The 25,064-nt window shown below is 36.4% G+C and overlaps 1 protein-coding gene and 2 long non-coding RNA genes across 3 annotated transcripts; all 3 read right to left on the bottom strand.

The window, feature by feature from the left end:
- Positions 1-1,092: 1,092 nt before the first annotated feature.
- On the bottom strand, positions 1,093-5,205 carry LOC149382351 (protein ACCELERATED CELL DEATH 6-like). Its single transcript, XM_089629913.1, has 4 exons — positions 4,623-5,205; positions 3,463-3,621; positions 2,355-2,887; positions 1,093-2,063 (listed from the first exon to the last, which is right to left on the bottom strand). The coding sequence occupies exons 1-4, from the start codon at positions 5,203-5,205 to the stop codon at positions 1,347-1,349; spliced, it is 1,992 nt and encodes a 663-aa protein (XP_089486039.1). The 3' UTR covers positions 1,093-1,346.
- Positions 5,206-15,457: 10,252 nt separating this feature from the next.
- LOC149382350 (uncharacterized) lies at positions 15,458-17,777 on the bottom strand. Its single transcript, XR_016301992.1, has 3 exons — positions 17,478-17,777; positions 16,244-16,376; positions 15,458-15,692 (listed from the first exon to the last, which is right to left on the bottom strand). It is a non-coding gene; the product is annotated as an uncharacterized LOC149382350 (long non-coding RNA).
- Positions 17,778-22,158: 4,381 nt separating this feature from the next.
- On the bottom strand, positions 22,159-24,472 carry LOC149382349 (uncharacterized). The gene is made up of 3 exons (XR_016301993.1): positions 24,173-24,472; positions 22,939-23,071; positions 22,159-22,387 (listed from the first exon to the last, which is right to left on the bottom strand). It is a non-coding gene; the product is annotated as an uncharacterized LOC149382349 (long non-coding RNA).
- Between the last annotated feature and the right edge of the window lie 592 nt (positions 24,473-25,064).

The raw sequence follows: 25,064 nt of genomic DNA, 5'->3' as shown, positions 1-25,064 counted from the left end.
CTTCCTGATCTTCAGCTTCGCCCGAGCAATATAGTCCGTGAACATATCGTTGGCATCGACTCTCTTCTCCGAAACGCCATGATCGCGAGGATCGTCCACGATCTCTATATCGTCCCGTCCAACGTTCGACGTTGCTCTGATCTTGACCTTGGCTTGGTTTATGTACTCGGAGAAGGCCTTGTTTGCGTCCGAATCTGATCTGTGACTTTGTTTCGGGACATAGTTTTTATATCCCGAGTAATGTGGCTCCAAAATCGGGCCATTCTTCGTCTTCTTGTCTTCAGTTATTGGCAGGTGAACTCGTTCCTCGTTCGAATCACGAGAACTTCGGAATATACAGCAGAATATTCCCTTGCAGCCACAGCTAGAGTGATCATCACGACTGTTTGCCATTGTGGTCTCTACGAGTGAGTGATTATAACAGAATGTGAAGCTTGTGATTGTGAGTTTGTGAAGCTGTGAGGGAGACTTTAAATACTACGACGAATAGCAAAGGTCAAGATGGAAGAAAAAACACATTGCTGTGATTATGGCAAATATTTTATCAAGTCATGAGGAGAATTTGGCTGAGATTCCAATTCCAGAGTAAAGCGATTATTAGGTTTTTCTATTGTTATTTATTTCAGTTCTATTTTTCTTCCATTTAGTGTGATGTGATGTGATGTTTTGGAAGAGGATCATATTCCCTCGTTTTCTCTGCTTCAATTGTCTTCGCCAACTAAAAAAGTGTATTAAGCGACCAAACACGCCAAGGAAAATGAGTGCTTGAAAAAGAAAGCTCGTTCTGAAAAGCAATGTAATGGTAAAGTAGGCATAGATTTGTCATTGGTGAGAAATGACTTTGAAATTTTGGTAAGAAGAAAGAAGCGCAAGACTTTTCTAAGGTCACTTTAGGCATAGACTAAGTCAGTTTTGCACCAGACAGACTATAGTGGAATATTTCAAAGAGAATCATAAAAGCCATTTTTTTTTCTTGGTAAGAAACTACTTGCTTGCTTGCTAAGATAATTTAGTCCTAATCTCATCTCTTCATTTAGCCACAGCCCCAAATAAAAAAATAAATAGCATAGCTTGAAAAGAGTTTTCTGAGACAGCCATTTCAAGGGAATGTAGTTTAATACAAAACTATGACTTATTGGAGTCTATCAACAAAAGCCTATTTCACGCTATGTATCTTGGCAAAAGAGAGCACATAGGTTCTTTCTAAGTTACAATTGTTTGGTTCAGTATTCGAGAAGAAAAATACTACCGAAATCACAGCATCGGGTTGAAGTCACGACAAGGAAATCAATCACAAGCATACATTTGACCCACAAATGAAGCTGTAATAAAAGCTTGCTAAACAATCAATGAAGGCACTTGTAATTTTTTCTGCGACCGCCTTTTTTCGAGGGAACACTGAAGCCCTTGAACAATTGATAGGCCTTGTAACCGATCCTTAGACCAAAGTAGACGACTGGGATCGAGAAGGACACGAGAACGCTGTTGGTGGCGAGATTGGCCAGCTCGGAATTCTCGGGAAAGACAGCGAGCGAGCCGTGGACGAAAGCGAGAGCGATACCCACGAGCGAGAGCTCTGTCAGGACCGTCACGCAGTATATCGGGTACACGAAGCACAGGCGCGCGGGCCAAGCCGCGACCAAGAAGTGGACGAACATCGAGGCCGCGGAGCAGCCAAAAGCCAGAGAGTCGAAGAGAAGGAACATTTTGAACGACTTTTTCCCGCTCGAGACTGCCTCTCCTTTCGCGTTGTAACCGCCGGGCAAAGCGAAAGCCACTGCGAAAGTCACCATCGCTATGATCGTCGAGACCAGGAGGTTTATGCCCGCCGTGTTCTTGAAGTCCGGCGATGTTGAAACCGCGTGTCCTTGAGAGTTTGTGTACGGTTCGTCTTGCTTGCGGTTATTTGAAGCGCAATGACCCAGTTTGACCTGCATAGCTTGGACTCTCTCGTCTTCGTCGATGTAAATCTTCTGGTGTTCGGTGGTTTCTCTTGCGACTTTCTGCTCAAGACTTGGAAGAGCTCCTTTCGTCTGTAATGTCGCCATGCTCAGAGTTTTCAGCTGTTTCCAACAGAAAGAAATTCATTAGAGCAATTAAGGATCACATAGGAAAACGGACTTTCTCATTGTCGATTGGTTTTGAGATAGAATTCTTCGATATTTCACATGATATCAAAGCTCAATAATGAGATACAGTATAAAAGGCAACAGATCACTCATCTAACTATCAATTAGTTTTGGCTTTTGAGATGAAACTGATAGTACTTAACATGATATCAGAGCCCATGAGATCAGTCGTCTCATTGTCATTGAACTTTTAGACGAAATATCGCGACATTCAATAATACTTACAATATCGAGATCCATAGGCCTCTTGCTCGACCGAACGATATCAATGATCGTCAAACCGGCGTTGTTCAGAGCTCCCTTGTCGACCCTCGAGTCTTTCGCGAGCATCTCCAAGATCTCGGAGTGTCCCCGAAATGCGGCCAAATGCAAGGGCGTGTTTCCGTCCCGGTCCTGATCGTTGATCAGGTCTTGGAAAGCCAGTGTCCCGAGAAGGAACTTTGCGGCGCTCTTCTTCCGATTCTCGACTGCGACGTGGAGGGCGGTGCGTTCTCTGTCGTCCAGGAGCTCGCAAGTGTCGGGGCACCTCTCGATGATCGATCTCATCACGCCGACGCGGCCTTCTCTGGCGGCGATGTGAAGAGCCGACATGCCTTCTTTGTCCTTGATGTACACGATCGAGTTTCGGTTGATCTCGAGAAAAAGCTCCACGACTTCTACGTTCCCCAAGTGCGCTGCGTAGTGCAGAGGAATCCACCCGAACTCGTCCGCTTCCACCATCGAAGACGGGCATTTCTGCAGAACTTTCCCCACAAAATCTGCGCTCAAAATAAAGTATGTCCTGAAACTGTTAGCAGGGACGGAGCCAGAAATGTAAATTAAAGTGGCTAATATGCCAAAAAAAAAAAAAGAAAGTTCATGGGGTTAATTTGTAAATTAGCTCCCAGGGACCTTAATTAAATCCATAATGACTTTTAGGATTAGAGGTCCAATTCAGAATTCAGATCCTCTGTCCCATTTTGGTGTCTCTTTTGATGTCTCTCCAATCATATTCATAGTAATTCATGTAATCTTTTTATTTAATTATTTACTTAAAAATAAATCAAAATAATTAAATTGCATTATTATGATTGGATTTGGAGAGACACCTACCTCAAAGAGACAGAAGATCTGGATTACCCCAATCCAACTTAACCGAGAATGATTAATGAACAATATAAAATCAAAACACAGATTTGTAGTGGTTTAAATTGAGTTATTATGAGTACAGTCTTCTCATATGATCTACAAAGAATTTTTAAAAATTTCTTCAGGTCGTCCATGTGAAGTCTATGTGCAACTCAACAGAAATACAATAACAATGATGTGATGAGAAAGAAGAAGATGTGGTTACCAACTCCGGTGATGTTTAGTTTGTAATCTGAGAGAAGAAACTTGAAAGCTGGACATATGTATTTGTTGATATACGCCAATTTTTCGACTGCTAGGCTTATGTAGTGGAATTTAGTCCATAGTGCAAGAGTATTCTTGTTATAGGACTTGAACTGATTACCTGAAACAAAATCAAAATCAACCCTGATCAAGATCAAAACAAAAATCAAAGTCAACCCTAATCAATCTCGATCAATCTTCAAGCCACTTTGTTAATGATGTAGTTTTAAAAAAAATATGCCCGTTAGCTGCCGTTGTAAAAATCAATCAGTAGATCATCATTTTCCTTTTTTTTTTTTCTTCCTTTTAACTTTTAAAGTGGCCAAAAGCGCCATTATTTCGAAAAATCCCTAAGCATCAATATATATATTTTTTTAACAGAAAGTCCTGTGAGTCGGCTTTAAATTCTCTATTTTATTTTATTTATTTAAATATTGGTTAAGACTTAAGACTAAAATCAAGGTAACAGACAAATTTTTTTTTCTTCTTTCAAATGACTCTTCTATGAGTCAATTCCTCGGCTCCAATTATCACATATACATATATAAATTTAATATTATGGCATTTGTATAATATTTTTTGCACATTTATTTTGGTTATCAATTTCACTTTCTCTCTCCTGAAGCACTCATAAAAATAGACTAAAAACACTAATTATTTTCAAAAAAGACTCATTTTAGTCTTTTGACTTGATTTTACTATTTTTAATATTTTTTTTAAGGGCCTCAATAAGTCAATGATATATCAGAGCTACTTAGCAATTATAATTGGGAACTGCTATTGGTATTTAGAGGGCAAAATACTAAAACATTAAACATGCATATAATTAACTATATGCAAGGTTTTGAATTAGACATTTTTAAGAGGCTGTTTTGGGTAGAAAGTTGTATTGAGATCTTGTTTTATTTATCTACTTATATAAAAACTATGAGAAACGAGAGAAAGAAAGAAAAAAAAAAAAACGACTTTAAAACAAGAGAGACTAGATAAGTTAGTAAAGCACTCTTTAAATGGAAAAAAAAAAAAAGAAAAGAGTTCAAGTCACTCCAAAATCAATTTGCGCATATTTTTTTTTTACTTGTACTATTAAAAAAAAAACTCATAAAAGCAAAGAAATTTTACTGTGGTGGGTGCGAATAACGGCGGCGTGAAGCGCGTTCATGCCGTTCCTTCCGGCGTAAGAGCACTTGGGCGAGGCCTCGAGCATATGAAGCACAACCCGATAAAACCCCCTATCCACCGCCAAAAACAGCGGCGACTCTCCATCGGCATTGACACACGCGACCACGTCCCTGTCCTCGTCTATGAGCAGCACCGCCAGCTCGTAGTGGCCCCCGCGCACGGCCTCGTGCAGCGCCGTGTCACCCCTCGCGTTGCCCGCCCGCGCCAGCTGGCTCGTGGGCCCGCCCCCCGACTCCATCCCCAGCTCGAGCTCCACTTCCTTGGCCCGGCTCACGAGCAGCCGGGCCATCTCCACGTGGCCAAGCCGGGCCGCGATGTGGAGGGCCGTGTTCCCTCTCGAGTTCGCCACGTGGAGGAGCTCCGAGTTCGACCACAGAACCTCCTCCGCCACTTTCCTCTGCCCGCATTTGGCTGCCACGTGGAGGACCGTGTTGTTCTGTGACGTCACTTGTCCCAGGTATATGTCCTCTGTCAGCTTCTCGCTGCTTCCGTCGATCGCCGCCTTGTATAGCTCCGGGTCCATTTTTTTTTCTTCTTGGGTTTCTTGGATCCCAAGCTAACTGTTTATTCTACAATTTTTAGTTTTTTTTTGGTTTAGTTTCCGTTTGATGTTTAAATAGAGTTTAGGGTGTTAGTATTTTACTTCAATTATTTGTATCTTTCTTTAGGTCAAATATTATTGAATGCCACGCGAAAATTAAAATTATTATCTTTTGCAGAGTCGTACTTGGACATTTTAATATTTTTTTTTCCCTCAGTTATGACAAGGTGTTAACGTCATTGACCGACGATTTTTTTTAAATGTCAACTAAATTATATTTTATAACTGAACTGTTAACTCATATAGACTCATTTTTTTTTTCTTTTCTTTCTTTCTTTACTTTTATATATGAGAATCGTTTCAAGCAGCAAACTGAGCAAAGCATGCATGCTAGCTTTGGTTATTTATTTTTTTTTAATTTTTTTTTCAAGCTAACGAGTCAGTCAAACTAGCATAATGCGAATCAAGATGAGATAGTTTCACTAGGCATGTTGACAAATATTGGTTCTTTTACATTAAATTAATAGTACAATATCAATTAAAGTGTGACATGACATGTATGAGTTTCGCTAATTCATTTCGCTTTCATGAATGTGATTGCTTAAATTTTCAAGAACGGTTCGATATTGGCTTAGCTATATTCTAATATAAGTATACAACTGCCTATATCAGGCTTTCGGGGTAATGAAATAAACCTAGATTCCTACTAAACTCTTGGAAATTGGTAGTGTTTCCCTATCAAATCACATCAGCAAAAACAAAAACAAACAAAATAAATGAAGAGTGTTAATTAATTATTTCAGTTTACAACTGAGTAAAGATGACAATTTTTAGTTATGCGGCGATTGCCAAATTGCCTGACTATGGCCTTTTGGCATAGTTTTCCATGTGCACCTTTTGATGATCACAAAAGCTGATCAAAGTTCCCATGCCTATGTATATTAAGTTATTAACACAATAGAAATCAAGCATGCTTCTACATCAAGATTCGCATTTTTTTAATCTAAGATTCGCAGTTATTTAACATATTTTTTTCACCCATATTCATTAAAAATGTGTTTATTTATTAAAAACACAAAGTAATTAAGAAACGGGAAGTGAAGAAAACTAAGATAAAGAAAAGTGTTATCGGTGAGATCTGATTCCTATAGTCAATAACTGATCAAGAAAAAACGGTTTTAACTTTTGACTATGACTTCCAAGTTTCAAAATATATGGTCCAGCTGGTAAATAGTAACATTTACAGTTTGACATTGATAAATAATCAACGTTTCGTAAATCTTAAGTAAATAATCACTTTCATATTTACAGACGTAAATCTTAAGTCAATAGCCACTTACATTTATTATGTCACATAATCTTTATGACTATTTATCTAAGATTTACGAAACGTTGGCTACAGAGTAATTCCAAACGTTTTAGTTGACTATTTACCTAATTTTTTGTTAAAATATATATAAGGGAAAATCAAAAGTATCTTGTATTTGAAAGTAAGAAAAAAAAATATTAACAGAGAAATAAATGAGAATGAGAGAAAAAAGAGAAAATTGATGTGTGAGCCGCCTTATATATTCAGATTTAGGTGAATTTTTGTTTTCCACCCCAACAAAACCAAAATCCCAGCTTTAAATTTTCCAATAAAACAAAAATCCCACCTTTAGTGTCATATAATCTCTCCAAAATTTCCCCGGATTTTCTTTCCTTCAAATTTTCCTCAGTCGAGACAACAAAGGAAAAGGAAAACAGAAAACATAAGAGATCAGGTAACATATTTGGCCCAAGATGTTGGATCTCTGTAACATAGTTTTTAATTTGACAAATCATTGCTAGCTGTTCAAAACTTTATGCAACAAAAATTTTAAGATATTTATGTCACTATAAATTGACATGTTCATTCTCGTGCAAATAGAACTGAAAATATTATATTTTCATTTCCGATATCCTTAGAAACATATGATCAGATTTAGTTTTTTGATCTAACAAATATGCGGAAGATTTTATTGCTATCCTAAATAAAACTCTTCTAGGGTTATAATGACAAAATCATATGAAAATTAAAAAAAAAAAAAAAAAAAATTACACGGACTAAACCACTTGAAACATTGGTATTGCAATCTAGCCAACGTTTCATTTAAATTTCAAATGTAGCCACAAATGATGACATGGTTTTATTAGCCATTTAACAAAGAGCGTAGTAGATTTGTAGACAAAACTAAACTATAAAATTGAGATGTAACCAACGTTTTTGCAAACGTTTAGGAAAATAACCAATAACAATTATATTTGACTTAAATATCCTCATTAAACATATTATAATTAATAATAATAAAAAAGTAAATAATTTAAAAAATAAAAAATTAATGACAATGGATTTGGAATCACTCAATTTCGAGTTCATATGAAAAAGATATGGATTTTTGAAGTTTTGATGAAAAAAAAACCTTTATGAGAGAGAGAGAGAGTGTGTGTGTGTGTGACGTAGCAAAAAAAAATGCTTTAAACAAATGACAAAATATAAAATTCAAATGACTAATTCAATTGACACAAAATCTGTTTGGTTATTTTTCCTAAAATTTTCAAACGTGGCTATATCCAAAACGTTAAGTTTATAATGGCCAGGGCCGGCTCGGGGGGGACAAATGGGGCAATGGCCCAAGGCCCCTTGCCAAGTAAGGCCTCTCTTTAAAAAAAAAAACATATCAGCCCAAATATGGGCTGTACATTTTTTACCCATAAAGCCCATTTTTGGGCTGGTCAGAATCATATACCACATTAATAACCCAGTTACGATTTTTTCTCACTGAATGCAATTAAAACTGCGATTTTCAAGGCTGATTATTGATTTTTAACGTTAACAAAATATAAGGGATTTTTATTGAAAACCCAAACGTTTTTTTAACCGTTATAGACTTGAATTGTATTCTTTCCCCTATATAAATGGTCATATTTCAATCAGTTACATTCAATCAAAGTCAGAAATAAAAAATGATAAGAATTTCAAGAGAGGAAAAAAATAAATCTTCAAAATTGTTGCTTCTTGGCTTTGGACCTTTGGCTGGAACATATTGCTGACGATAGGTAGCTATTTATTTTTCAGTAAGTGCATTTTTTTTGTGAATTGTGATTAAACTTATTATTCTTCAATTTCAATAATGTTATATTGTATTGTTATTAACTTATTTTTATACTATATTTTCAGGTTTATTAAGAGAAAGAAAGATCAAGCTATCTCCATGGAGATATTTTCGGGTTTTATCTTTCTTTAACTTATTTATTTTTAATATTAGTTTGCTTTCTATTCGTTTTGTTATTTTTTTATCAGTTTTGTTTTGTGTGTTGTGTTTTTTTTTCCAAAATATTTGTTATTAGTGTTAGATATGCCGGGATATGAAAAAATTAAAAAAAAAATAGAAAGTTTTGTTAAATCACAAAAAGGGGCAATTGAAAAATTTGTTTTATGCAATAAAAAAGATCGAGGAAATGGGGCAATGGCCCAAGGCCCAAGGCCCCTTGCCAAGTAAGGCCTCTCTTTAAAAAAAAAAAAAAACATATCAGCCCAAATATGGGCTGTACATTTTTTACCCATAAAGCCCATTTTTGGGCTGGTCAGAATCATATACCACATTAATAACTCAGTTACGATTTTTTCTCACTGAATGCAATTAAAACTGCGATTTTCAAGGCTGATTATTGATTTTTAACGTTAACAAAATATAAGAGATTTTTATTGAAAACCCAAACGTTTTTTTAACCGTTATAGACTTGAATTGTATTCTTTCCCCTATATAAATGGTCATATTTCAATCAGTTACATTCAATCAAAGTCAGAAATAAAAAATGATAAGAATTTCAAGAGAGGAAAAAAATAAATCTTCAAAATTGTTGCTTCTTGGCTTTGGACCTTTGGCTGGAACATATTGCTGACGATAGGTAGCTATTTATTTTTCAGTAAGTGCATTTTTTTTTGTGAATTGTGATTAAACTTATTATTCTTCAATTTCAATAATGTTATATTGTATTGTTATTAACTTATTTTTATACTATATTTTCAGGTTTATTAAGAGAAAGAAAGATCAAGCTATCTCCATGGAGATATTTTCGGGTTTTATCTTTCTTTAACTTATTTATTTTTAATATTAGTTTGCTTTCTATTCGTTTTGTTATTTTTTTATCAGTTTTGTTTTGTGTGTTGTGTTTTTTTTTTTCCAAAATATTTGTTATTAGTGTTAGATATGCCGGGATATGAAAAAATTAAAAAAAAATAGAAAGTTTTGTTAAATCACAAAAAGGGGCAATAGAAAAATTTGTTTTATGCAATAAAAAAGATCGAGGAAATGGGGCAATGGCCCAAGGCCCAAGGCCCCTTGCCAAGTAAGGCCTCTCTTTAAAAAAAAAAAAAACATATCAGCCCAAATATGGGCTGTACATTTTTTACCCATAAAGCCCATTTTTGGGCTGGTCAGAATCATATACCACATTAATAACCCAGTTACGATTTTTTCTCACTGAATGCAATTAAAACTGCGATTTTCAAGGCTGATTATTGATTTTTAACGTTAACAAAATATAAGGGATTTTTATTGAAAACCCAAACGTTTTTTTTAACCGTTATAGACTTGAATTGTATTCTTTCCCCTATATAAATGGTCATATTTCAATCAGTTACATTCAATCAAAGTCAGAAATAAAAAATGATAAGAATTTCAAGAGAGGAAAAAAATAAATCTTCAAAATTGTTGCTTCTTGGCTTTGGACCTTTGGCTGGAACATATTGCTGACGATAGGTAGCTATTTATTTTTCAGTAAGTGCATTTTTTTTTGTGAATTGTGATTAAACTTATTATTCTTCAATTTCAATAATGTTATATTGTATTGTTATTAACTTATTTTTATACTATATTTTCAGGTTTATTAAGAGAAAGAAAGATCAAGCTATCTCCATGGAGATATTTTCGGGTTTTATCTTTCTTTAACTTATTTATTTTTAATATTAGTTTGCTTTCTATTCGTTTTGTTATTTTTTTTTATCAGTTTTGTTTTGTGTGTTGTGTTTTTTTTTTCCAAAATATTTGTTATTAGTGTTAGATATGCCGGGATATGAAAAAAAAAAAAAAAAAAAAAATAGAAAGTTTTGTTAAATCACAAAAAGGGGCAATTGAAAAATTTGTTTTATGCAATAAAAAAGATCGAGGAAATTCAAGCAAGGAATCGAATGAAGAAATAAATGAAGAAGTATTAGCCGATAGCAACGACCCAATTGTAGAGAATACCCATGAAATTGAGAATACACTAGATGATAATGAAAATCAAGAAACCAATGATGACTTGAGTCATATTTATGATCCGGGAAGATGGAAAAATTTAGATAACAAGTAAAAAAAATTAGTAATAGAGAGGTCCAAAACGAGAAAGTGATATAAATTTTCCCAAAGATGAAAATTCTAGACGCTTTGCAATTTCTCATTATGTAAGAAATTTATCTAATGGAGAGAAACATGATAGGAGATGGTTGGTTTATTCTAAAGATTTCGACAAAGTATATTGTTTTTGTTGCAAACTATTTGGTGTTAAACAATGTATGAGTCAACTAGGAAATGAAGGAACTAGAGATTGGAAACTGTTGAAATCGAGCTCGTCAGCTCGCCCTTCCGCGTCGAGCTCGCCAGCTCGCCCTTCCGCATCGAGCTCGCCAGCTCGCCCTTCGCTGACAAGCTTGCCTCGGAAGTCCTCTCCTTGGAACTCATTCCACATGGGAAATTGTCGCATTTATTTATCATGTTATTTCCTATGTCTTGTTCTCTGTGTATATTTATTATTCTCTTTTTCCTAGAAATAGTTATTACACATGTATTTATTACACTCTCTCTTGTACCCACCATATGTATAAATTGGTGATACAAATTAATATCAAATATAAGAAATATTCAAAGTCTCGGAACACTCTATCTCTTCTCCGATTCTCTCTTTCTTTATCTTCTCTCCAGATTCGACTCTCTCTCTCTCTAAACTTCAACAGAAACATCTGAGTAACAAGTTGAAGAGTCACGAGACAAGCAATGAACATTTGATTAATATGAGTGCTTGGTTTGATTTTGAAGTAGGGTTATCTAAGAATAAAACAATTGACAAAGATGTCCAAGAAAAATTTAATAAAAAGAAGGAACATTGGAAAAATGTTTTAGTAAGAATCATAGCCATTATGAAAAGTCTAACAAAAAATAATTTGGCATTTCGTGGAAGTAATGAGAAAATATTTCAAGAGAACAATGAGAATTTTTTGAGCTTAATTGAAATGATTAGTGAATTTGACCCCATCATGAAAGAGCATATTTGTCGTATTCAAACTGGAGAAATTCACAATCATTATTTAGGGCATATTATTCAAAATGAATTGATTCAAGTATTAGCAAAAGAGGTGAAAAATACAATTTTGAAAAAAAATAAAAGAAGCTAAATACTACTATATTATTCTTGACTGTACTCCGGATGTAAGCCATCAAGAACAAATGACTATGATCTTAAGGTGTGTACATATTTCTAGAAATCCTATTATGATTCAAGAATATTTTTTAGGATTTCTAAATGTAGTTGACACTTCCGAAAAGGACTTTTTGATGAGCATGTGGAAGAACTTAAATGTTTAGGGCTTGATATACAATATGCAAGAGGTCAAGGATATGATAATGGATCTAACATGAAAGGAAAAAAATCAAGATGTGCAAAAAAGATTATTAGATGTAAATCCTAGAGCCTTATATACTCCATGTGGTTGTCATAGTCTTAATCTAGTAATTTGTGATGTTGCAAACTCTTGTGTTAGGGCCGTATCTTTTTTTGGAGTTCTTCAACGAATTTATTCATTATTTTCTTCTTCTCCCAAATGATGGAAAATTTTGAAAAAAATAATATATCTAATCTTACAGTCAAGTCACTATCACAAACTCGTTGAGAAAGTCGTATTGAAAGTGTTAAGGCAATTAAATTTCAAGCTCCTAAAATTCGAGATGCTTTATTCGAGTTAGAAGAAACAAGTGAAGATCCGAAAATAAAGAGTGAAGCTAAATGTCTAGCAATATATGAATTGGAGGTATGACTATTTGGTATGATATTTTGTTTGTTGTCAATTCGGTTAGCAAAAACTTTCAAAGTGAAGATATTCATATCGACGATGCTATAGATCAACTAAGAGGCCTTGTTTCTTTTTTTTTTTAAAAATTATCGTGAAAATGGATTTGTATCTGCTATGATTTCAAGATAGATCCTACGTTTCGTGAAAAAAGAGTTATTAGTAGAAAAAAAACATTTTGAAGAAAATGATGTTGATGATAACATAAGATCTCCTGATGAGTTATTTAGGATTGAGTATTTTCTGTTTATGGTTGATCAAGTAATAACTTCTCTTAGAACTAGATTTGAACAATTTAAAGTATTTGAAGATCTATTTGGTTTTTTGTTCAACTTTAAAAAACTTAAGCTATTAGATGAAGATACTTTGAAAAAAATGTTGTTTGAATCTTGAATGTTTTTTAAGGTATGATGGAAATTCTGATTTAGATGATTTGGACTTATTTTTTGAATTAAAGGTTTTAAGGGAAGTTTTTCAAAACGATGATAGCAATTGAATGGAAATACTTAATTATATTAAGCACATTGATTCTTTTCCTAATGCTTATGCTGCTTATTGAATAATGTTGGCTATTCATGTTTCCGTTGCTTCCGCAGATAGAAGTTTTTCCAAGTTGAAGTTGATAAAGTCTTATTTGAGGTCATCTATGTGCCAAGAAAGACTTAATGGACTTGCTATTTTGCCAGTTGAAAAAGAGTTGTTAGACGAACTTGAGTATAAGGATTTAATTTCTGAATTTGCATGTAAAAAAGCAAGAAAAATGGATTTTGTGTAATTTTCTTGCTTTCTAATTTGTCGTATGACTCTTTTTTAAATTAATTCAATTGTCTTATAATTTCATATTTAATATTTTATTTAATGATAAATTAAAAATTTAAATATAATTATAAAAGGCCCTCTATTTTTTTCTCGCCCAAGACCCCCGATTTCTTTGAGCCGGCTCTGATAATGGCTTAATTAGTTATAAATTTCTTTAACAAACTATTACATTAACCTTTATTAAAATCGGCTGAAAATAAACATGTAGCCAATGTTTTGATCGCAGCCAAATAATGCATCTTTAATACATGTTAATTTGATTTATTTCATAATATTTTTTTTCATTTTTTGTAGTCCAATTAGTTGCTATATTAAGTTTTTTCTTAAGTTAATTTCCGTTTATTATATACGCGAGTTTATATGATTTATGTTATATAAAGGTATTTTCGATATTTTTTATCCGTTTATTTTTGTAAATGATTATATTACAAAATTTACGAGGAGACCGTGTTTGAAATTGATTGCGTGGTTAGATTACCCAAATAAAAACGAGATGTATATGGAATGTTTGAAAAGTTGGGAAATTCGGGGAATAGAGAATCGTCATCTTCATATCGAGTGAGACAGTCGTGTTTCTTGCAGCAAGCAAAGCTACAGAATTTTATTTATGAAGAAAAAATCAAGAAAAACGCATATTAACGACCAGTAGAGATTGACGTGGGAGTCAGCGATGAAATCCCAATGAGCAACTGATAAAGATTAAAGCACATGATAGTTTATTACTCTGGAGTCTGGACCTCGCACTACAAGAAAAATGACTTTTACCTACACATATTTAATGACATATATTAGGTAATGTCGGTGTATCATGTTTTCAATGACATGTAATCGAAAAATGTCATAAATTTGTGTAACTAAAGAATATTTGGTATATTTAGTGACATTTACAAGTTAAATGTTGTGAATTATGTATTTAATGACAATCCATAAATGTCGTAAAATCAAGAATGCCACGACTTTTTAAATAATGTCACAATATATTTTTTGTCGACATTTTTTTTTATTTTTTTTATTTTTTTTTTATATTTAGAAGTTATGTATGTAATTTGTATATATTTATAACATATTAGAAGAAAAACTCACATTCCTTAAAGATAATCAATATACTGTTTTTATTTCATAAAATGTTATTTGATTTTCATTTATTATTTTAAGTATATTTCAAGTCTCTTCAAATTTGCATTATTGTTATTTTTATTCTAATTCGCCTATTATTTGTTTTTTTTAGAACCCGCCTATTATTTGTTGCATTCATCAAGTTCGTTAGCATATATATCCCTCTTAATATTTTCACGTGTTATCAACTACAAATAAAATATTTCCATCTACCCGTTCGTTAGCAACGGGTACGGGTAAGGCCGGGTACACCTATTCCGTTACCCGTACCCGTTATAATTTTTTACCCGTTACCCGGACCCGTTTACCCGGATTTTGAGACGGGCCGGGTAACGGGGATACCCGCCGGGTAAACGGGTTAAAAATGTTGAACCCGTTACCCGTTTACCCGGTTTAAAAAAAGGGTAGCGGGTCGGGTAGACCCGCTTACCCGTTTATAAAATAAAAATCTATCAACAATATAAAGTTTAAAAATAATATATCATTTTTAGGTAAACATATGATTTATTATATTTTTTAAAAACAATGTTTAAAATATATCATCTAATTATGTAAACATATGATTTATTATATTTTTAAATATTTAAAAGTTAACGGGTCGGGTCCCGGGTAACCGGGTACGAGATGGCTATTCCGTTACCCGTACCCGGACCCGTTAAAACCTTAACGGGTATTACCCGTTTACCCAAAAAGAACGGGTATTACCCGACCCGAATAAATCGGGTAACGGGCCGGAACTCGGGTAACGGGTCAAATTGCCATCCCTAGTAACCACTTTCCCTCTTTTAATTTCACTTTCCCTCGTAAAGTTTTTGTTTCCCACGATTTTTTACAAGGCAGTTTATTTATAAGCCTTTATTGTATTAATAGTTTCACACTGATATAAATATATGTAAAAATAAACCGTAGAATTGTAATTGGTTGGGTCTTGGGTGAAGTTGTGTGATGTATCTAATTTCATTCTCTCCAGAGAAGACCAAAATGGCGGTTTTTTTGTCTTCCTCCACAATTATACCTTCTCTCGTCTCCAACTTCTTTGCTTGATCAAGACTTTCTTCTTCTATGAAATTTCTCACGTTACGCATAACTATCTCGACCTCGTTTTCTTCTGTAAGGTAATCCTACGTTCTACTAGTTGTAAAAAAAATCAATTCTTATCTACGTTAGTGTCACGCCCCGGGAAAAGATGGGGCGTGATTATTGAAATAAAAAATGAAACACTAATAAACTTTACAAAACTAACCCACGGTGCATACTCAGTTGATTACTTTACAAGTCCAAAGATAAAAGAAAGAAAACGGAAATATAAAACCAACCTTCGACACTTGATAGTCTATCCAGCGAAAACCATCAAACTCTCGACCACACTTTATCCCGAGGTCTTCCTAACCCTTCTCCTTCTCACATCCTGATTATAAGAAAAATTTGAGGAAATAGGGGTGAGCCTGAGGCTCAGTAGGTGCTATAGTAATGGTTTGATTTTTAAAATGATTTTCGAAAATAATACTTACCGTATAATAATAATATTCTTGTCACGTGTAAATCACCATACACGTACAAGTATACCTTGCAGAAATGTAAATTGCAGAAATATAAATGACAGAAATTTAAATGTGTCCCTAGATACTTCTAAAACGTGTACTATCTCCTGAGCCGCCTGCCAACTTAACCCGTGGCAGTCCTCTGATCAGAGCAAGGTGCACTCTCCGCACCGTAAACATGTGTGTGAAACCGGCTTGTCCAGGATATACGAAACATTTCTTTCGTAAATACGGGATATATGTATAATATCGAAAAATATTCTCAACTTCATTATCGGATATCCCGAGTTGAAGTTCCGCCACATTTTCTAAAACGATTCTAGGTTTCGTGGCACGTTCACAAACATTTTCATTTCGAAAATAATATATACTTGAGGCCAAACCATAAAATCAGGAGAGAAGGGTTATAATAACCTACCTCGAGAGTAAGCGTCTATGTCGCTCTTCCACGAGACGTTCGCTCGTCATGTGAACCTGAACGTTCACCAATACCGAGAATCCAGACGTTCACTTACTCCGTGAACCCTCTAAACGACTTTCAGTCTTGAGTCCTATCACGGTAAATCAAACCGATCCTGAATCGAAATCCTATGAGTAATTCACGATACTCAAACTCTAACGTACGATTTACAAATCGTAGAACCCAAAGACATATCCACTATAAGGAATCCAAGTTCTCAAAACAAAACTTCAAACGATACGAGAAAGTGTAAACTCAAACGATACGAGAAAGTGTAAACTCGAACGAAAAACTACGATCAATCTCAAAACCGAGAAATAATCCCAATAAGCAAGTCTCGTTCTTCTCTTTTCCGAATTCCAAACGAAAAATCAAATCTTATTATTACTAAGCTCGAGTAACAGAGAAATCAAACGTTAAATCACAATCGAGTCTTAACTCTTAAAATCCTTAAACGAGCTTAATAATAATAACGAATAATCTACTATTTTTTTCTCTTTCCAACTTGCATCGAAACCGACTTTCAAACAAATAAAACGTACTAACGTACTAACTCGAACCGATTCGTACAAAATAACTTTAACTATGTAAATTACAACATAATAAATAAATAACTCGCTAATCCTAAACGGATGCTTCGCGAGCCTCCGAGCCAAAACCGAAACGCCGTATCCACTCGACGTTCTCCCGGTCTTGTTCGTTCTCGCCTCGTCGACACTCGCGCTATAGCTCCGTCGTTTCTCGGCCACATCCTCGCCGTCTCGACCAGCCGTTGTGGGCTCTGCGTAGCCCGCCTAAGACGACCCTAGACCCTTGACAAATAAGACTCACAAACGAAAGCCAAACGATTCATCAAACCAAAATTCCTATACAAACCTGAAACTCAACTCAGATAAACAATAATCCATAACATTCATTCTCATTCTCGAATCATTAACTACCCAAAATCAGAATATCAGATCAACATCACACGGCCAAAACTCACGGCCAAACCACGTCACATCTAAAAATCCAAAGAAAATTCCAATCAATCCATCTCAAATTCATAACTTTAAGCATTAAACATTACCAACCGAGTCTAATCAATATCCAAAACCAGTTAATTTCCCGAAATCACTCAAGAAACTCAAAAATCCCAAATTCACTTTCAAACCCTAGATTCCAAAATTCATTCGGGTTTGATTTCTTTTACCTTGTTTTCGGGAGATTCAATCTTCCTCGGTGTGTGTCCTTCTTTCCCGGCGTTCGTTTCCCGGTCGGCGGCCACGGCGGCTCGCGGCGATTTCCTTTCCTCGGCGGGGCGCCCGCGGCGATGCTCGGTGTCGGGGCTGGGTCGCGCGAGGAAGAGCTGAGGAAGAAGAGTGAAGAAGAAGATGAGTGAAGGGTGATGGTGGACGGGATGATTAGGTTTCTCGGTGGTGTTTTTTTTTCTTTTCTCTGCTCTCTTTTGCAGGTGGCGTGAGCGAAAATGAGGAGAAGAAGAAGAAGTGAATCGAAGAAGAAGAAAAAGGAAAGGAGAAGAAGAATGTAGAAGAATTCTTCAAATTGTTTTTGCAAATAAACCCCTTGTACTTTCCTTTTCCATTAAACTGGCCCAGAACTCAAGTTCTCTTTCAAATGAGCCCAGAAAAACATGACGATTACATCCTTGTCACAAAACTTTGTGACTTCAACCGTAACTGAACGAACATTTAATTTAGAGCTTCAAACCGAGAATTTTCTTGTACATTCTCGATTAATTCAAATATATTTAAGGTTTCTCGGAAATAATTCTCGTCCTTGAGAATTTATCTTCTTAAATTATCTCCGGAATATTTCCTCAAAAAATAATTTATTACTCGAGATGAACTCGATAAATCCTTCCTTTCATTCCGAGATTTCTCCTTACCTTAATATATTTAAACTAATGTGTTATTCCAACCCAAAAATGATGGAAATGATTCTTAGAAAATTAATCCCAAAATTTTCTCGTCATTTTGATCGACTTAATTTACAACATTAAGTTTAAATTTCGAGTCGCTACAGTTCTCCCCTCCTTAGAGAAATTTCGTCCCGAAATTTAAGATCTAACTGGGCACATGGAATAAGTACGGATATTTTTCCATCACACCGCTTTCCAGTTTCTAGGTCGCTTCTTCACTTCCATGATGTGTCCACAAAACCTTCACCAACGGAATCTCAAGGTTACGAAGACTTTTCATTTTTTTTTTCTATCGACAACCTGGGTTGGAACTTCATCGTAAGTGACATCCTCTTGGATTGATATATCTTCAAGTGGAACGATAGCTGTAAGATCAGGTTCGCTCTTCCGGAGCATTGATACGTGAAAAACATCGTGCACAAACGCTAACTCTTTACGTGGAGATACTTTCAGAAGTACGTAGTCTCCTATCTCAATTTCGAGTGGCCTTCGTCTCTTATCAGCATAGTTCTTTTGTCGACTCTGAGCTCTCTTCAATCGTTGCTGAACGATCGAGATTTTCTCATTAGTCTCGTCGATGATCGTAGCTCCTGTTTAAACATGGTCTTCTGGTTCAATCCAACACACATGAGATCTACGCGGTCTTCCATATAGAGCTTCAAAAGGAGCCATGCCTATGCTGGACTGAAAACTGTTATTGTATGCAAATTCAGCAAACGGCAGTCTCTCTCCATTTGTTACCAAAATCCAAAGCACACGCTCTCAACATGTCTTCCAGGATTTGAATAACTCTCTCAGATTGCCCATCTGTCTGAGGATGAAAAGCAGTACTGAAGTTCAGTATCGTTCCCATGGCTTCCTGGAAACTTCTCCAGTAATGAGCAGTGAATCGTGTATCACGATCTGAAGTAATGCTCAGAGGAACACCGTGATACTTCACCACGTTTTCTAGATACACTTCAGCTAGTTTCCTCTTGGAGTACGTTACCTTGATGGGAATGAAATGTGCAGACTTTGTGAGTCGATCCACGATTACCCAAATCGTATCAAAACCTTCCTGTGACTTCGGTAGGTTTGTGAGAAAATCCATGGTTATCTCTTCCCATTTCCATTCTGGTATGGGCAACGGTTGCAACATTCCTCCTGGCTTCTGTCGCTCAGCTTTTACTTTGAGACAATTCTGACAACTCCTGACATAGTCAAGGACGTCTCTTTTCATGTTGCGCCACCAGAACTGTTTCTTCAGATTCTGGTACATCTTATTGGCTCCAGGATGAAAGCGTAACGAGATTTATGAGTTTCTTCCATAATCGCTCTTTTGACCTCGTTTACTTGTGGAACAGCTAAATGATTCTTGAAATACAAGCTTCCATCTCCTCGAACATTCCAATACTCTAGCGTCTCACCATTCTGCAATCTTGTCAGAACACCTAGAAGATGTTTATCTTGCTGCTGATTCTCTTTGACTTGCTGGACCAAGTACGGTGGATCTACCAGATTATAAATCACCGCTGAATCACGACTCTCGAAGAGCTTAAGATCGTAATCCCCAATTACCATTTCTCTTTTCCAATCCAGCAATGCTAGCGCTGCTAGCTAGGACACCTGCACCTTTCCTACTTAGTGCATCGGCTACCACGTTAGCTTTTCCCGGATGATACTCGAGAGTGAAATCGTAATCCTCCATGTACTCAATCCACCGACGTTGTCTCAAGTTCAAATCTCGCTGAGTAAAGAGATATTTCAAACTTTTATGGTCAAAAAAGGTTTGAAATCTTATCCCGTAAAGGTAGCATCTCCATATCTTCAACGTAAAGATTATGGCTACTAACTCCAGATCGTGAGTTGGGTAGTTCTTCTCGTGAGGCTTCAATTTACGAGAACCACAAGAAACTACGCGTCCATTTTGCATCAAAACGCACCCTAGACTTTCTTCAGAAGTATCTGAGTAAACCTCATACGGCTCGCCCATCTTCGGGATAGTGAGGATTGATGAACTGGTTAAGCAAACCTTCAACCTTTGTGAAGCATTCTCACACTGATGATCTCACTCAAACCGAACATTATTCTTTGTGAGTTGGGTCATTGGTGCGGCTATCCGTGAGAAGTCTTTCACAAACTTTCTGTAGTATCCAGCCAAACCCAGAAAACTTCGAATCTCTCCAATGTTCTTTGGTGGCTCCCATCTTAAGACTGCTTCTATCTTAGAAGGGTCTACATATATTCCATCTTCAGTTATTACATGCCCAAGAAACTTAACTTCTGTCAACCAAAAATCACACTTCTCTTTCTTGGCATATAACTGATACTCCCCAAGAGTCTGTAAAACGATTCTAAGATACTGCTCATGCTCTTGCGCATCCTTCGAGTAAATCAAAATTTCATCAATGAAGACAATGACAAACTGATCCAAGAATGGTCGAAAAACCCGATTCATCATGTCCATAAAAGCTGCATGAGCATTCGTTATTCAAAAAGGCATTACCAGAAACTCAAAATGACCATAACGAGTCCTGAAAGCCGTCTTGGGAATATCCTCCTCACGAACCTTCAGATGGTGATACCCGAATCTCATATCTATCTTAGAAAAGAATCGAGATCCTCCCAGTTGATCAAACAACTCGTCAATCCTGGGCAATGAGTACTTATTCTTGATCGTTACTGCATTCAGCTTTCTATACTCGATGTACAACCTTAAACTCCTATCATGTCTCTTCGCAACAACACTGTTGCTTCCCATGAGGACGTGTTATTCCGAATGTATCCCTTGCTTGTCAACTCGTCAAGCTATTTGCGTAACTCTTGAAATTCCGCAGGGCCATCCTGTACGGCGGAATAGAGATTGGCAAGGTACCTGGGATAAGATCAATACATAACTCTATCTCCCGATCAGGCGGCAGACTAGTTAACTTTTCTGGAAAACGTTGGGAAATTCATCCACAACAGAAACAACTAATCAGGTATTAGCGTCTTCTACGCCGACTTCTGATGCTGAAGAAGTGGATAACATGAAAACTTTCTTCGTCCTCCAACGTAGGACTACATGATACAATTCTGCATCCCCTGGTCTTGGCATTCCTGATAAGAAACTATCTCCCTAGATTCCATACGTAGCTTAACTCTTTGCCAATGGAGATCTAGTTGAACTCTATACGTTGACAATCAATCTATGTCAGAACATTACCTTTCACGTACATAGGTTGTCCATGTATTCTCCCAATTCAACCATCATCACTAGGCCATATCTTAGAAGATTTTCCATGTCCAGCTCATCCTTGTTCATACGCCTGGCTATCTTTAAACAAAAGCCTCAAAGCCATCCTCAAACCTTATGCACTTCATGTGCTTCGTTTCGATACTGAGAGTCCAAAACGCACCCTAGCGTAGCCTTGTCCCTTATTGAGACGCTACCATCCTCCTTTATCGAGGTCCATCAACTTTCATCCAGAAAGCATTGTACGTAGAACAATCCCTCTATTTGTTCCTACGTCATGAGCATCGTACATTTTCATGAGCAGTCCTTACATTAAACTAGCACGAGCTTCGTGCTTAGTTACCATGAACTCTACGCAATACTCTAGCGGAGTTCTGACTATATCCAACTGGATTACAATATTCTGAACCCAATGACCTACAACTCGCAGAGCCATATATCCTTAAATACGTGAATGTAGAAGTCTTAAAACTTTCAAAGACATCCACTTCTAGACGTAATAGCACGTGCTTTATTCCGAACACGTGTCGTCACCTCCTGAAAACGATTCATTACTCAGCCATACTCAAGAGGCTCAAGTGAACAAAAAGATCCTTGTAACAAAGGAACATTCGAAGGACTTGCATCAGGCGACCTTCTAAAACGACTATCGATGGACTATAAGTGTAAAGTAAACCGAGTATGCATTCCCTAAAGATTCTTAACCTAGAGCTCTGATACCACCCTGTCACGCCCCGGGAAAAGATGGGGCGTGATTATTGAATATAAAAAATGAAACACTAATAAACTTTACAAAACTAACCCACGGTGCATACTCAGTTGATTACTTTACAAGTCCAAAGATAAAAGAAAGAAAACGGAAATATAAAACCAACCTTCGACACTTGATAGTCTATCCAGCGAAAACCATCAAACTCTCGACCACACTTTATCCCGAGGTCTTCCTAACCCTTCTCCTTCTCACATCCTGATTATAAGAAAAATTTGAGGAAATAGGGGTGAGCCTGAGGCTCAGTAGGTGCTATAGTAATGGTTTGATTTTTAAAATGATTTTCGAAAATAATACTTACCGTATAATAATAATATTCTTGTCACGTGTAAATCACCATACACGTACAAGTATACCTTGCAGAAATGTAAATTGCAGAAATATAAATGACAGAAATTTAAATGTGTCCCTAGATACTTCTAAAACGTGTACTATCTCCTGAGCCGCCTGCCAACTTAACCCGTGGCAGTCCTCTGATCAGAGCAAGGTGCACTCTCCGCACCGTAAACATGTGTGTGAAACCGGCTTGTCCAGGATATACGAAACATTTCTTTCGTAAATACGGGATATATGTATAATATCGAAAAATATTCTCAACTTCATTATCGGATATCCCGAGTTGAAGTTCCGCCACATTTTCTAAAACGATTCTAGGTTTCGTGGCACGTTCACAAACATTTTCATTTCGAAAATAATATATACTTGAGGCCAAACCATAAAATCAGGAGAGAAGGGTTATAATAACCTACCTCGAGAGTAAGCGTCTATGTCGCTCTTCCACGAGACGTTCGCTCGTCATGTGAACCTGAACGTTCACCAATACCGAGAATCCAGACGTTCACTTACTCCGTGAACCCTCTAAACGACTTTCAGTCTTGAGTCCTATCACGGTAAATCAAACCGATCCTGAATCGAAATCCTATGAGTAATTCACGATACTCAAACTCTAACGTACGATTTACAAATCGTAGAACCCAAAGACATATCCACTATAAGGAATCCAAGTTCTCAAAACAAAACTTCAAACGATACGAGAAAGTGTAAACTCAAACGATACGAGAAAGTGTAAACTCGAACGAAAAACTACGATCAATCTCAAAACCGAGAAATAATCCCAATAAGCAAGTCTCGTTCTTCTCTTTTCCGAATTCCAAACGAAAAATCAAATCTTATTATTACTAAGCTCGAGTAACAGAGAAATCAAACGTTAAATCACAATCGAGTCTTAACTCTTAAAATCCTTAAACGAGCTTAATAATAATAACGAATAATCTACTATTTTTTTCTCTTTCCAACTTGCATCGAAACCGACTTTCAAACAAATAAAACGTACTAACGTACTAACTCGAACCGATTCGTACAAAATAACTTTAACTATGTAAATTACAACATAATAAATAAATAACTCGCTAATCCTAAACGGATGCTTCGCGAGCCTCCGAGCCAAAACCGAAACGCCGTATCCACTCGACGTTCTCCCGGTCTTGTTCGTTCTCGCCTCGTCGACACTCGCGCTATAGCTCCGTCGTTTCTCGGCCACATCCTCGCCGTCTCGACCAGCCGTTGTGGGCTCTGCGTAGCCCGCCTAAGACGACCCTAGACCCTTGACAAATAAGACTCACAAACGAAAGCCAAACGATTCATCAAACCAAAATTCCTATACAAACCTGAAACTCAACTCAGATAAACAATAATCCATAACATTCATTCTCATTCTCGAATCATTAACTACCCAAAATCAGAATATCAGATCAACATCACACGGCCAAAACTCACGGCCAAACCACGTCACATCTAAAAATCCAAAGAAAATTCCAATCAATCCATCTCAAATTCATAACTTTAAGCATTAAACATTACCAACCGAGTCTAATCAATATCCAAAACCAGTTAATTTCCCGAAATCACTCAAGAAACTCAAAAATCCCAAATTCACTTTCAAACCCTAGATTCCAAAATTCATTCGGGTTTGATTTCTTTTACCTTGTTTTCGGGAGATTCAATCTTCCTCGGTGTGTGTCCTTCTTTCCCGGCGTTCGTTTCCCGGTCGGCGGCCACGGCGGCTCGCGGCGATTTCCTTTCCTCGGCGGGGCGCCCGCGGCGATGCTCGGTGTCGGGGCTGGGTCGCGCGAGGAAGAGCTGAGGAAGAAGAGTGAAGAAGAAGATGAGTGAAGGGTGATGGTGGACGGGATGATTAGGTTTCTCGGTGGTGTTTTTTTTTCTTTTCTCTGCTCTCTTTTGCAGGTGGCGTGAGCGAAAATGAGGAGAAGAAGAAGAAGTGAATCGAAGAAGAAGAAAAAGGAAAGGAGAAGAAGAATGTAGAAGAATTCTTCAAATTGTTTTTGCAAATAAACCCCTTGTACTTTCCTTTTCCATTAAACTAGCCCAGAACTCAAGTTCTCTTTCAAATGAGCCCAGAAAAACATGACGATTACATCCTTGTCACAAAACTTTGTGACTTCAACCGTAACTGAACGAACATTTAATTTAGAGCTTCAAACCGAGAATTTTCTTGTACATTCTCGATTAATTCAAATATATTTAAGGTTTCTCGGAAATAATTCTCGTCCTTGAGAATTTATCTTCTTAAATTATCTCCGGAATATTTCCTCAAAAAATAATTTATTACTCGAGATGAACTCGATAAATCCTTCCTTTCATTCCGAGATTTCTCCTTACCTTAATATATTTAAACTAATGTGTTATTCCAACCCAAAAATGATGGAAATGATTCTTAGAAAATTAATCCCAAAATTTTCTCGTCATTTTGATCGACTTAATTTACAACATTAAGTTTAAATTTCGAGTCGCTACAGTTAGTTGAATGTTTTTTGTGTGGTTCTTTACCAGAATGCAAAAGTGAAGTTAGTGGGAC

Source organism: Urtica dioica, chromosome 11 (genome assembly GCF_054948205.1).
Source record: "Urtica dioica subsp. dioica isolate 48M chromosome 11, U.dioica_male_clone48M_v1_H2, whole genome shotgun sequence".
Lineage (NCBI taxonomy): Eukaryota > Viridiplantae > Streptophyta > Magnoliopsida > Rosales > Urticaceae > Urtica > Urtica dioica.
The sequence above is the reverse complement of the archived record's forward strand: the minus strand, read 5'-3'. Positions and strand labels throughout refer to the sequence as shown.